We start from the raw sequence: 14,082 nt of genomic DNA on the forward strand, positions 1-14,082 counted from the left end.
TATTGCTTCAGTTTCTGTCTGAAAGTTACAATGATTAATTGCAGTAAGGTTCTTCCTTCTTTCTTCTCCTTAGCTATACAGATAATCATTTAAGTGTACGGAATAACAAATTTGTATACCATATGGCCTTCCCTAAACCTTCTCAGTGTTTTAAAGCGTGTTTTGATTTTTTTTTCCCTGCCATGTTACTCTAGGATAGTTTCCCAGCACGATTTGGAGGAATTCATTTTGTCAACCAACCATGGTATATCCATGCCCTGTATACCGTGATCCGGCCTTTCCTGAAGGAGAAGACTCGGAAAAGGGTATTTGTTTGCTTCTTTGTTTTTTTATTTCCTTTCTGCTCCCCCATTCAATAAATTATGATGCATACTGCATGTATAACATGTCCTCTGGTAAAATGTGTTTCTGTATTGAATATAACTGTAAAAGATAACATAAAAGATATTTTACAAAATGTAAAAACTTGTGATTAATTCTGAACAGTGTATCTGTGAAAGAAATAAAAACTAGTTCTCTTGCTTTTCCACAAATGGGGAGAATATTTTAGCACATTCATTATACATTAAAGCCTCGGTTTAAAAGTAAAAAAAATTTTACCATGTTAGTATATTGTTATTGGTACACTTAATTTCAAGTAATATACAGGCAAAAGTTATAATTTTTTATGTTATAAATAGGTGTTAGTTATTTCACAATATATTACATTGAATATAGTGAATTTTGTGATCTCTAATATAATTTTGTAATGATTGTCTTGATCAATCACATATTTCAGAAAGAATACTAATGTGTAGAAATTTTAATATCTCTTTAAATTACAAGTTACTTGAATTCCAAGATTCAATTTTATCCAACAATGAGGATATTCAAAGTATGTTCCAAAATAATCATTTTTCTGAGAATAAGAATATTTATATAAATTATTTAATGCAGTGCATGGCACATTGTAAATACCGAACACATTTATCACTCTTGATAATATTTTAAAACGCATTTTAATGTACATTATTTCATTTTATCCTCCAAACATCTCTGAAAAGTAAGCTTAGTAAGCATTGTCTCCTATTTAAAAGCTGAGGAAAGTAAGTCTTAGGATGGATAAATAACTTGCTTATTCATTTACACAGCTGTAAAGTTGTAGAGTTAACATTTGAATCCAAATAGCTCTGCATTTAGAGATATTTTTATCACTGTGCTGTGACCAATTTTCAAATGATTAGTTCCAAAGTAAAATATAGTTACTTCTAAATCCATATGGAAGATAATTTTCCATGTTTCTCATGAATGAGAAGGCACTTCAGGTATCTCAGTGCCATAAAAGCCTTTCTGTGAGTGTGAAAGTGAAATCATTGTTAGTATGTGTTGGTGTCAAACATTTGTGAACAGAGAGTTTTCTGTTTATGAATTTGTTGAATATGTTTTAGTAATTTAGGAGGAAGAATTCTGTAAACAATTATAATTTATATTAGGAATTATTTCTACCACCAAGATTCATATTAATTTACATTTTATAATTTGGAAAAATGTATTGATGTGCCTTAGAAAAAACACTTTCAGCATTGTTTTATGAAGGGATGATCAGGTGATCCAAAATACCTGCTGGGGCTTTTAGCACAAATTGTACTAGTGAATGTTTTTGTAGTGTTCACACTATGCCACGTGCTGTTCTAAGTACTCTTGGTATGTTAATTCATTTAGTCCTTCCAACAAAGCTTTAGGGTAAGCATTGTTATTTTCCTCCTTTTATAGATGAGAAAATGAGGCATGGAAGGTGAAACCATTTGCTCTAAATCACAGCTAGGAGGTAGTAGAGCTGAAAATGTGGATGTATTGGGAAGAATTTTCCAGGTAGAGGGACTAGCAAAGGCAATGGTCCTTAGGTAGAAACAGGCCTGGAATATTTGACAAACAGCAAGGAGGCCAGAAAAGCTAGAGATGAATGAGCTACTGGGGGGGATATTAGGGGAATGGATGGGCAGGAACATAGTGTATCCGCTCATAGAAGGTCTTGTACACTGTTGTAAAGATCTGGGCTTTCAATCAGAGTGAAATGAGGAGCACTTGAAAGATTTTGAGTGCAGGAGTGACTTGTTGTGACATGATTTTGACATGATTTTGCTCTGTTGAAAAGACTGAAGAGTATCAAGTCTACAAAACAAGGAAAGCTCTAGGTTTGGGAGTTATTTGATGGAATTTGATGATTTTGACAATGCCTACAAGAATGCATTGCTAGCACTATTCCAGATGGAATTGAGGTATTTGAATTTTACCATTTTAATTAAAACTATATGACTTGGAAATATTTGTATGAGAAAATAATTATAGATTGAAACACCTTTAATTTTTAAGTATATAATCAATGCACAATGCAATGTTATTATATTTCTTTACTGGAATCCCAAGTGATTCAGCATTACAGTATTACTCAAACAACTTATAATACAGATGCTGTAAATCTATGTTCTGAAAAACTGGTAAAAGGAAACCTAGGAAAGAGTCGTGAATCCTCTTTCACAGTAGACATTTAGCTCTTCATTTTCTTAAACTAAATCAGACTTTGAGTTTCCAACACATTGGGCTGATGGGAATGTCAACCTTAGGTGTCACAGGGGTCCCTTCTTCTCAAAATTTCACCAGAGTCTGGAATCTTTCATGCAGAGCCTAACTTCCCATCCATCATGGCCACTTTTGACATGCTCACTGTTCAAGCTAGTATTAGTTCCTTGAATTAAGGTCTCCTTCTGCTCCAGCAGAAGGAGATGCTCCAGCATCTTTACTGAAGCCAGAACCCAATGGCTAAGTTTCAATCCACTACCCTAGTGCACTCTTCAGCTGGTCCACGGATGTGGTCCTGCCACACCCCAAGAGCTGACAAGAAACAGGTTTTCCTGCTAGTTGTCACAAATTTCCACTTCTTCCTCAATCATGGGCTTGCTATTCTATTCCTTGCTAATTCTTGAAAATATTCTACCCTCTTTCTACCATAATTATGGTCAGCTACCATAATCTCTTCAATGGCACGGTTTAGGAAAGTAAAATTAAAAAAATTTTTAAATTTAAAAGTTCAGCCTAAGTATAATTGTAAGGTAATCTAAGGCAAAGGAGACCCAAAGAACCAGACTTCTTGCATGAAATGGAGGAAGAAAAAATATACATGGGGGAGAATATAGTAAAACTTCAACAAATGATGAGACAAATGTGTGCATGGCATATTCCAGCAGGGTGTGAGTAGTAGGAGATGTGCTCACAGAAAGAGTTCATAGAGGATCTTATAGGACTTACTCTAAGAGAAAGAAGAAGCCAATGGGTATTATGAGCAGACTAATGTGACCTGATGGATGTTTTAACATGGTCATTCTGTCTGCTGTGTTGAGAATAGAGTGTTGGTGGCAAGAGTGGAAGTCGGGAGAGCAGTTAGGAGGCAGTAACACAGTGTGAAGGATGATGGGAGTTGAGTTAGGGTTGTAAGGGTGGAGTTGTTCAGATGTTTGAATTCAGGATAGATGTTGGAGGTAGTACCAAAAGAACTGACTGACAACTTAGATTAGGAGAGAAGTAAAAGATGAGTCAGATGTTTTGGCCTGAGAAACTAGAAGCATATTTGTACGATTAACTGACATTGAAAATAGGGAGGAGTTGATTTGGGGGAGAGAATTATAAGTTCAGTCTTGGATATGTTAAGTTCCAGGTGCTCATTTACCATTTAAGTGGAGGTGTGACGTAGAGAGTAGAAATACCAACATGGAGTTCAAAAGAGAGGTCTGGATTCAAAATATAAATTTTCAGTGTATGGGCAATACTTAAAGCCACTAGACTGAATGACATCACCAAGGAGTGAGTATAGTTAGAGAAGAGAATAAATCCAAGAACTGAAGCCTGGAGCTCTCTGATGTTAAGATGCTGGGGAGGTGATGAATAACCAGCAAAAGAGTCTGAAAAAAACATCTATCAAATAGAAGGAAACCAAGAGATCCTGGGAGAAATTGTTTCAATGAGGAGAGCCATCTACTATATCCAGTGCTGCTGAGAGTTTAAGAAAAATAAGGACAGAGAATTATTGGACACTGAATTTAGCAGTGAGAAGGATCTTGACAAGAGCTATTTTCATGCAATGGTGGGAGGCAAAGCCTATTTGGATTCGATTCAGGAAAAATGGGACAAAAGTACTTGGACAATGAATATAGATGACTCCTTTGACGAGTTTTGCAATGAAAGGAAGGAGAAAAATAGGATAATAACTAGAGGTAAGGTCAAGAGAGGTTTTATGCATCTGTATGGGGGGGGAAGGGAAGAGTAGAGTTGGCATGTTTGTTCTTTGTTGGGAAAGATACAGAAGAGGAGGAAATTTGATGATGTGAGAGAGACAAGAGAAAATTGTTTGGGAAATATAACTGAGTGGAAGAGAGAATGAATTCTAGTGCACAGGTGGAGGGGTTGGCCTTTGTAGAATTTATTCTTCCATTGTGCTGGGAGCAAAGGCAAAGCATATGGACACAGATGCTAGTGGGTGGGTCTCATCTGGTTGCCCTATTTTTTCAGGGAAAGAGGAAACAAGACCAAAGCTGAAAGTGATGTTGAGGGAGGAGGGAACAGAGTGTTAGTGAAGAGAGAAGTAGTGTGAATTCCATTTACTTTTCTAAGGATTTATTACCATAACTCTTGCATGACTTGAAAGATAAGGTTTCTGACATGAAGTAGTACATCTAATGAAATAAAGGTTGTATACCTAATAAAGTAGGGATTTCAGGTGCTAGAACTTAATTTTCCCAGGAAAATTATAAGAGAGAGAGAGAGAGAGAGAGAGAGACAGAGTGTGTGTGTGTGTGTGTGTGTGTGTGTGTGTGTGTGTGTGTTTTCCTGTTGTGCTCTGTAAGTAGGAAGGGGAAGGTATAAAATTTGCAATTAACCTGATTTAACTTGGGGCGGACAGTATCTTCCACCTCTGTAAGCCCCACATTATGTATTCCACCAGCCACTTGCTGTGATCATTTTGGCCAGTGACCTGCTCTCAGGTGCTTTTATACTCTTCCACAATTTGTTGAAATTATTTGTTGACTGGTGACTCCCATTCCTCTCATTTTATTTGATATAGACTAGTCTTTGTTTCCCAGTATATTTACTTCCGTGGATTCTAAAAGTATGGAAAGCAAGATGAATGTCTTAGCCTGTTCATCTTGAACCTGAAGTATGAGATTTCTAAGCCACTTATAAATTATAATCTTTAAATAAATATATAAGTTTATATGAGGTGACAAGAGTACTTTATCAGAGAAGACTGATCTGAGTCTTGAGATTGAAATGAAAGAAGAGGAAAGAGGTAGCAATTTATGGAGAAACAAATCTTGAGTATGTAGCTTAAATAATTCTCCAGTTTAACAAAAAGCTCTATGTAGACAATGATAAGAATAATTAACAGATGCACACAGCTTTACAGTTTCAACTCATTATTCCATTTCTGATTTGAATGATAACCATGGAAATCTCTAGCAGAGAAGATGCTGGCAACATTATAGAACTTGGTCCTTTGGGATGTGAAACTTCAGTCAACCTTTCATTGTGATGATGCTAATCTACTTTTATTTACATCACATACTTTGTATTATAAAACAGTAATTTAGTGGTTACAGTATTCTTATTTTTACTGAAGATAAAGAGGAAGCCATACTGGTGACAGCTTTTGGGATTAATAACTTGAATGGGCTCAGCAGTTGTTGAGTCCTTATGAGAAGAGTCTTTTAACAGCATTCATTATGCACGTCATCAGCTTTGTACAGCTAACACCAGGATAATGTGCAGATCAACGTGCACATTAGATTCTGCTCATGTTCCCAGCTATGAAGCAGGAAACTAAATTTCTTGTTCCAGTTCTTTAAACCAATAACCATCTGACCTTCTAGAAGCTACTTAAAACCCCTGAGCCTCAGGATTTTTATATGAATTATTAGGATTACAGAACCAGCCTTCCTGTTTCACAGAGTAGATGAGGGGCTTAAATATTTAAACAGACATGGAAAACTCTTGCTTTGGCTTTGCTATCCCCAATCCTCCATCCCCCCCACCTCCCTCCCAGTTCCCAAAATCTGGGTGATATTTATTCTCCTCTGTGTGTTTTCTCCCACCCTCTTCTTACATTTGTAGATATTTTTGCACGGTAACAACCTGAACAGTCTACACCAACTAATTCATCCTGAGATTTTGCCCTCTGAGTTTGGAGGAATGCTCCCCCCTTATGATATGGGAACCTGGGCAAGAACACTGCTAGACCACGAGTATGATGATGACAGTGAGTACAATGTGGACTCCTACAGCAAGCCTGTGAAGGAGGTAGAGAAGGAACTCTCCCCCAAGTCCATGAAGAGGTATGCTGGAGGTCGCTGGGAAGTGGGCTGGGCCAGGGTGAGGACACCTGATACAACTCCAGATTTTATATTTTTCTGAAGTAGATATTTGGTGACATTTTAAAGCCTTTCATGCTCCTATGATTGGATGTCTAAGGAGTTTCAAGTCAAAGATAAATTCATTCAAGGTAACCTCAACTCAGTGTTGCTCCAAATTCACAATCTAGCTGGCCCCTTAGAAGTCAGCCAATCCAGTGGCTTTTCAAACTGTTCTTTAAGGTTCTGGTTGAGTGTCTCAGGGCAAGCAGGTAGGGGGTGGGGACAGTGCCCATCTCCACTACAATGAGACTGACTATCTAAACAAATTTTTGAACTTCTGAGTAAGATTTCATTTGAAGGAATGGATCCATAGAGTGCACACACACACACACTTCAAACACTAACATTCAAAGCTTACGTTCTTTTTTCAGCATCTCTGCCAAGTTTCTGTCTAGCCATTCCTGGGGCAAAACACTGTATTTCCCTGCAGCTTTAATCTTTACAGAATTCATTGTTGAGTCAGAATCTGATTTCCTGCTTTGACTCTCATAGTGTTATTAGGCCTGTTTTCTTTCAGTCAGTGGGTATTTATTCAACACATGCTCTGTAATAAAAACTTTCCTAGGCGTTTTGAATCCAATATGGGTAAAACATATGTCAAGGGCAGGTGGGTTGCCAGACATACACAAATGCATAACTGCCTCTGAGTTTGCATTCTGTAGCACACCAGAAGACATCTAATTCTTATGCTACCCCCGGCCACACCAGCCCAGGGTTCATTTGGATCACAAATATTATTTCTTGGTTCATTTCCTATCCTGGAAATATAGGAATCACAGATCCTACAAGTCTCTCTTCACCTAATTCAGGGAGGACACAAGGGCATCTCCCATGTCATTGCAAACACTATCTTGCATCCTTCTCTGAGGAAAGCCTTAGGGTCATTTGGTCACCACTGACTCATGCAGTGGCATCATTGAGACTGGCCTCTTTTATTTGCTGCTGCAGCTCCTGCTGTTCTTGGGGGGTGGAGTGTGATGCCTTTCTCTCCCCAGGCTGCTCCACAACTCCTTGGAGAGAATGGAAAGGCCAGGAACATCTTCAACTTTAATTTCTCCACTAATTGACAAGCTTATCTTTAAATCAAGTTTGAGCTTTTCAACTCCCTCCTCTTAAAACAAGGCTTCCTAATTTGAGTTATATGCTCTTCTCACCAAAGGGGTTCATTGATGGACTCTCAAAGTGGTCTGTAAAGTGATAAAAGTTGTATTCAAAACTGTGTGTGTATATGTTTGAATGTATGTATGTATATATAGATATATAAATGTATATATAGTGGATTTTTTTTCTGGAGAGAAGGCATATTTCATCAAACTCTCAAAGTTGTCTAAGACAAAAATGGTTAAAAGTCATTGCCTAAGAATAGGTTCCTGCTGATAAAAATTAAAATTCTAACAGTGATAATTGTTACAATCTACCATTTTTATTATTTTTTATTTTTTTATTTTACTGTTGGCAGAAGTCAGAGTTTTTTTTTTTTTTTTTTTTGGCGGTACACGGGCCTCTCACTGTTGTGGCCTCTCCCATTGTGGAGAACAGGCTCCAGACTCGCAGGCTCAGCGGCCATGGCTCACGGGCCCAGCCGCTCCGCGGCATGTGGGATCTTCCTGGACTGGGGCACGAACCCGTGTCCCCTGCATCGGCAGGCGGACTCTCAACCACTGCGCCACCAGGGAAGCCCACAACCTACCATTTTTAATAAACTTCTCATGAGCTAGGCCCTTACTAGGTACCTTTTTTTTTTTTTTTTTTTTTTTTTTTTTGCGGTAGGCGGGCCTCTCACTGTTGTGGCCTCTCCCCTTGCGGAGCACAGGCTCCGGACGCGCAGGCTCAGCGCCATGGCTCACGGGCCTAGCCGCTCTGCAGCATGTGGGATCTTCCCAGACCGGAGCACGAACCCGTGTCCCCTGCATCGGCAGGCGGACTCTTAACCACTGCGCCACCAGGGAAGCCCTAGGTACCTTTTTTGATAACATTCACTTATTTAATTCTCACAGCAACCTTGTTAAACAGATATTCGTATCCCCAAAGTCACATAGTTTATATGTAATGGAACAAGGTTCCAATCCATGAGGTACAGAGTCTTTCATGTTGTTGATATAAATCTTGTCTACTCTTCTGTGACAGCATGACACAGAGTGCCCTCACTGTAGAACTGAGCTACAGGAGGATTTGGAGACTGCTCTCATAGGTGTCCCTTAGTCTTTTCCTTTGCCAGCTAACAATGTTCATTTCCTTTAGCCCCTCCTTCTGTGACTTGTTAACTAATGTGGTCCCCTCCTCTGAGCACACCTCTCTCCATATCCTCTACAGCCTTAGCTGCATCCCCATCACCTACACTTCCTCCAAAACTCCTACCTGCTCTCTTTGCCTCCACCTTTACCCTGCTCCCCTACCTTCCATTTATTATATTAACCATGTGGCAATCAAAATATTATTTTAAAAATGTAAATCAGATCATTTCACTTCTCTGCTTTGAATTTTTAAGTGACTGCTGATTATACAATGAATACAATCAACTCCATAACGAGACTTACAATATGCTGCATGATCTGATCCTGCCTACCTCTCTCCTCTCAGTTTATTTACCTTTTCTCTCCTCCCCTACCTTTCAGACACAACATCCTTCTTTATTCTCCTTCAGCCTCCCCAGCTTGTTCCTATCCAAGGGTCTTTATTCTGGTCACCTCTGGCTGGAATATTCTTTTCCTCTATCTTCCAATGGTTGGCCCCAATCAAAGGTCATCTCCTCAAGAGGGTCTTTTGGTCTTCCTCAGTCACCAGGTCTTAATCAGCTCTACTTCCTACTCATTCTAGCCACTTCCTATCAATCACCTTCTTCATTTTCTTCATAGTTCATTATTAGTCAGTGAAATGATTGATTTTATTTAGTTATTTATCCCCCCTGTCCTGCAATGTAAGCTTCAGGGAGACTTTAGTGGCTTTGTCTATCCTGTTCTCTTCTGAATCCTCAGTGCCTGGAGTGGAGCCTGGCACACAAACCATGCTCACTAGGCACCAGTTAAATGAATGAAGGAGTCCTCTGCTGTCTGTCAGTGGCCCCTTTTAGGTGCAGTGTTTAGAATTGTAGAGGTGACATCTGACGTTATCATTACTTGCATAGAGGTTCCAGAATTCTGGCTTTGCAGTGTAGACCTCTTTGGCTTCCTTTAGTTGCTGTTGTTGTCACTGTTGCTGCCATTCAGGCAGCCAAGGCACATTGCTGACTCATACTGAACCCCTTAAAACTGGTCTCTTTACTTATAGATCCTTATCCTCATAATTCTTTATTTCTGTGTTTAGCTTTTTCCTCCAAGCACATTATTTTAATTGACATCACCTTGTTAGATTTGGTTCAGGCGATCCACCTTTTGAAGTCTTTTTGGATCCTGATTTTCTTCTCCAATTAATTAGGACATTTTGTCCCCTGAAGACTTGGCTTACAGCATGATGACCTCCCCAACCCTGAGTTTCTTGCCTCTGACATGGGCTGATTGAAATTTCAGACATCCTTTGTTTGGTGTAGGTTTTGTATCATATGAAGCTTATATGGTTCTATTTGAAAACTCCTGAAGAATGAGATCAGGAAAGTTGTTTCACTTTATTTTTATCTTCTTTCTGGCAGGGGATGGCAGTTCCCCATCTAGGTTCCACCCTTCCTCCATCTCTTTTTCCAGTTTTATATCATTCTTAGATTGAGAGGGGAAAAATCATTCCTTCACCAAAGAGTTGTAGATAACTGTTCCTTTGGGTGAATTTAGCTACGTGTATAGCTAGAAGATTATGTTCTTCTGTGTAAATTTGTGGAGAGATAGTATAATCATGTGAAAGAATACAAACTTCACTAGAGAATGGGTTCCTTAAACTTGGGGAATGTCTTGTACCTTATGCCTCTAGGACCCAGGATAGTGTCTGGCACACAACAGTTGCAGTGAGCATCAACACTAATGTTGCCATGGTAATATGCACTTCCATTTTATTAAATAATATTCAACACCTATTGTTACTACATGCCAAACCCTACCTAATGCTTTGTATACATCAACTCCTTTGCTTTTTCTAAACAACTAATAAGGTAATACTATACCCATCTTATTGATGAGACCCAGATACAGAGAAGGTAAGTAACTTCTACATTTCACATAGCTACAAAGCTACAATGCTAATGTTGGAACACAGGTAATAGTATTCTCTAAGTTATTTCCTTAACCACTACCATATGCTATCTGCCAGAATTAATGCTGGGGGTTATGCATGCATTATTGCACTTGATCTTCAATACGTCTGTATGATGTAGGTATTATTTTCCCCATTTCACAGATAAGGGAACAAAATCTTAGGAAGTTTAAATAGCCTTCCCTTGGTCACAGAATTAATAAATAGCAGAAGGTGGAATTGGAATCCATTTCTGTCTAAAATCTAGTCTCTTAAACACTAAGGTATAGCACAATATTGTAGATACATAATAAATGAATAAATGATACCTGGATAATTAAAGTTAAACTATAGGTTTTCATGAGGGAAAAAAGTTATTCATTGAAAGACAGTAGAGGTTGGAGACTGATAAGATGTATTATGAGTTAATGTTAGGTAACTTCCTCTATTGCAGTTGAAACAGACCAATTTATTAACAGTTATGATCCTGCACAAATAACCCTGTTGTTTTGTAAAAGAGAGCAAAAAAGAAAATCTAGACTAAAACAACAGTACACTTGGGGCAATTAAATATCAAAAAAATCTTAATCAGAAATTGTTTCTGCCTGGCTTGCTTTATTGAGGAATTGTTCTGCATATTGAGCCAGCAACGTTCATCATCCAACAATTCTGACACCTGTAGTGCATGTTAAAAGCAAACTAGGACATATATACACTACCAAACATAAAACAGATAACTAGTGGGAAGCAGCCGCATAGCACAGGGAGATCAGCTCGGTGCTTTGTGACAACCCCAGAGGAGTGGGATAAGGAGGGTGGGAGGGAAGGAGACACAAGAGGGAAGAGATATGGGGACATATGTATATGCATAACTGATTCACTTTGTTATAAAGCAGAAACTAACACACCATTGTAAAGCAATTATACTCCAATAAAGATGTTTAAACAAAAAGCAAACTAGGAACTTAATCCCAGGTTGGATAGTGCACTGTAATTTAAACTATTTTATTAAAATTGCCATATCCTCTAATAATTTTATTTTATTTAAAAAAAATTTTAAACATCTTTATTGGAGTATAATTGCTTTACAATGGTGTGTTAGTTTCTGCTGTATAACAAAGTGAATCAGCTATACATATACATATGTCCCCATATCTCCTCCCTCTTGCGTTTCCCTCCCCTCCTCCCTATCCCACCCCTCTAGGTGGTCACAAAGCACCGAGTTGATCTCCCTTTGCTACGTGACTGCTTCCCACTAGCTATCTATTTTACATTTGGTAGTAAAAGTAGTCAAGGAACGTAAGGATTTAAAAGATGTGTGTGCATGTGTATGTGTATTTGTATGATGTGTGTTTTCATAGAACATTATGACAAATGCTTATATTGTGGACTCTGTGCTGTCTGAAGAGCTTTGGTGTGTACCTAATGAATATTATTAGGATATGCCTCAACATTTATATATTTAACTTTGTGAGAATTTTAAAATAAATGTTTTTGTGAAGAATTTCTTTCTCCACAGGATAAATTGCTTTATCTTCATCACTCTTCGCTTTGAATGCTTGATACCCATCTTCTTTCAGTATGGAAACTATTTATTGGATAAAAGTTAAGACATTGAAATCCTACTGTGTAACAGACTCTGTGACACGCATTGTGTTCACAGCAAGGAGAGAAACTGATAAAGTCCCTGCTCATGGAATTTATAGTCTAGTGGGTACTCATTGTCAAGTAACGCTCTAGTGCAGGACATTAAATGAAACCCTGTATACTTTAGCACGGATCATCTTGGGAAACCAATTATTTCAGTTGAGTCTAAGAAAAATAGTGTTACAGATCTAATTATTAAGTGCTTTGTGCAATTGTCAATTGTGTTAAAATGTATTTTATTCATGTACTTTTTTCTAAGATAAATTATCATTTCTCCTTCTCCTCTCTCTCTCTGTCTCTTTCTCTCTCCTGCACACACACACACACACACACACACACACACCCCACATTCAACTGCAGTCAGTCTCCATTCTGACATATGCATCTAATACCTATTATTGAGGTAAAATAGTGAAAATGACTTAGAAAATAAACCTCTTTATTTTAAAGTTCTCACCTTCCTTTTCATTCTCTCTTTAGAAATGAATTTAAGTTTATTTAAATGAAGGAGTCAATTTATCAGTTAATTCTGTCATTATTTTTGCTTTGATAATTAGTTCCATTGCTGTTCTTTTCCATTAGCATGTGTGGTTGTATTTAGCTTATAGTCTTTCTTTTTGAAAATTAATGAGGTCTGCGAAGAGGCATATTGCCACAGCAATAGCCAAATGGTTGGAATGCAGCAGCAGGGGAAAAATTCATTATGGAGGAGAATTTAAAAGGGCAGCTGCTTCTTTAATGCCATAGCCACTAAGATGGCAGCTTCCTGCCACCATAGTAGCACTTTCCATTGACTTTCCTCCTTCCAAGTTTTATGTTGTTTCCTAGTGAGGAACTGAGATATAATTCCCACCTGCTATCAAAGGCATGTGTAAGGGGTTTTCACATTATTTGCTTTCCTAATCATAAAGTGCTGCTGACTAAACAAGAAGGATTTCTACTTTTCTTAAAGTTTTCAAGAGTAGGATTGATTTTATTCAGATGTCCTAGTGGAAAATTTAACAAAACTCATATTGAAATATTGATTTTTTCCTAATGTTCTCATTAAATATAAAAAATGATGGTTAAAAATGCACATTCCTGTTGAAGTCATTTCATAGAGCCCTTTCAGACAGGAATCAAGGCTCCTTTTATTTCTACTTCTTTTCTTATAACAATAAGTTCACTGTAATAATTCTCCCATTTGGTGATCTCTTGGAATACATTAGTCCTGTAGTAGAAATTCTCAGACTCAAAGAAAAGTCTCTTGCTTGACTGTAAAGAAGAGAACTTAAGCCTATTATTGTGTATTTAGAATCCTCTGCTGTGCATTATTCTATTCAGAGGCCAGAGGGGATTGTTTCCTTTGATGTAAAACATCACCATAAATGTATCTCTCTAAATGTGCAGCATTCTCAGTTCATAAGTCTCTTAATGTAGAAGAAGTTAATCCGCATCCATGAGAGAAGTAATAAAGGAGAAAAGACAGAGAAGAGAACGTGATTGTTTGGCAGTAATGTACTGATATTGGCTTTATCATTTCTAGATCCCAATCAGTTGTGGATCCTACAGTGCTAAAACGCATGGATAAAAATGAGGAAGAAAACATGCAACCTTTGCTCTCTCTGGACTGATAACTTCTCTACCCTCCCCATGGATAAGAAATGGAAGGTACTTTTTTCAGCACCAGGGCCAGCGCTGTGGAGGAATTACCAGCTGGAAATTTATTTATTCACGTTAATGTAGCATAATATATAAGACATCAGGCTTTCCCATTTGCCTGAACCATGGGTGTCCTGGTCTGGATTTTTTAAAAAAAGTCAATAATTTATTCTGTAAGTGCCAAGTTCTTTGTAAATAC

General features: G+C 37.9%; 1 protein-coding gene across 1 annotated transcript in view; it reads left to right on the top strand.

Moving 5' to 3' along the window:
* Positions 1-13,855, top strand: part of CLVS2 (clavesin 2) — a gene marked incomplete at its 3' end in the record, with an annotated part of 71,503 nt that extends 57,648 nt beyond the window's left edge. Inside the window, exons 3-5 of the mRNA XM_079716377.1 lie at positions 195-305; positions 6,142-6,362; positions 13,768-13,855. Coding sequence (XP_079572503.1) covers positions 195-305; positions 6,142-6,362; positions 13,768-13,855 — 420 coding nt within the window. The remainder of the gene's footprint in view (positions 1-194; positions 306-6,141; positions 6,363-13,767) is intronic.
* Positions 13,856-14,082: the final 227 nt, after the last annotated feature.

The sequence above is a fragment of the Hyperoodon ampullatus genome, assembly GCF_949752795.1.
Source record: "Hyperoodon ampullatus genome assembly, chromosome: 12".
Classification (NCBI taxonomy): Eukaryota; Metazoa; Chordata; class Mammalia; order Artiodactyla; family Ziphiidae; genus Hyperoodon; species Hyperoodon ampullatus.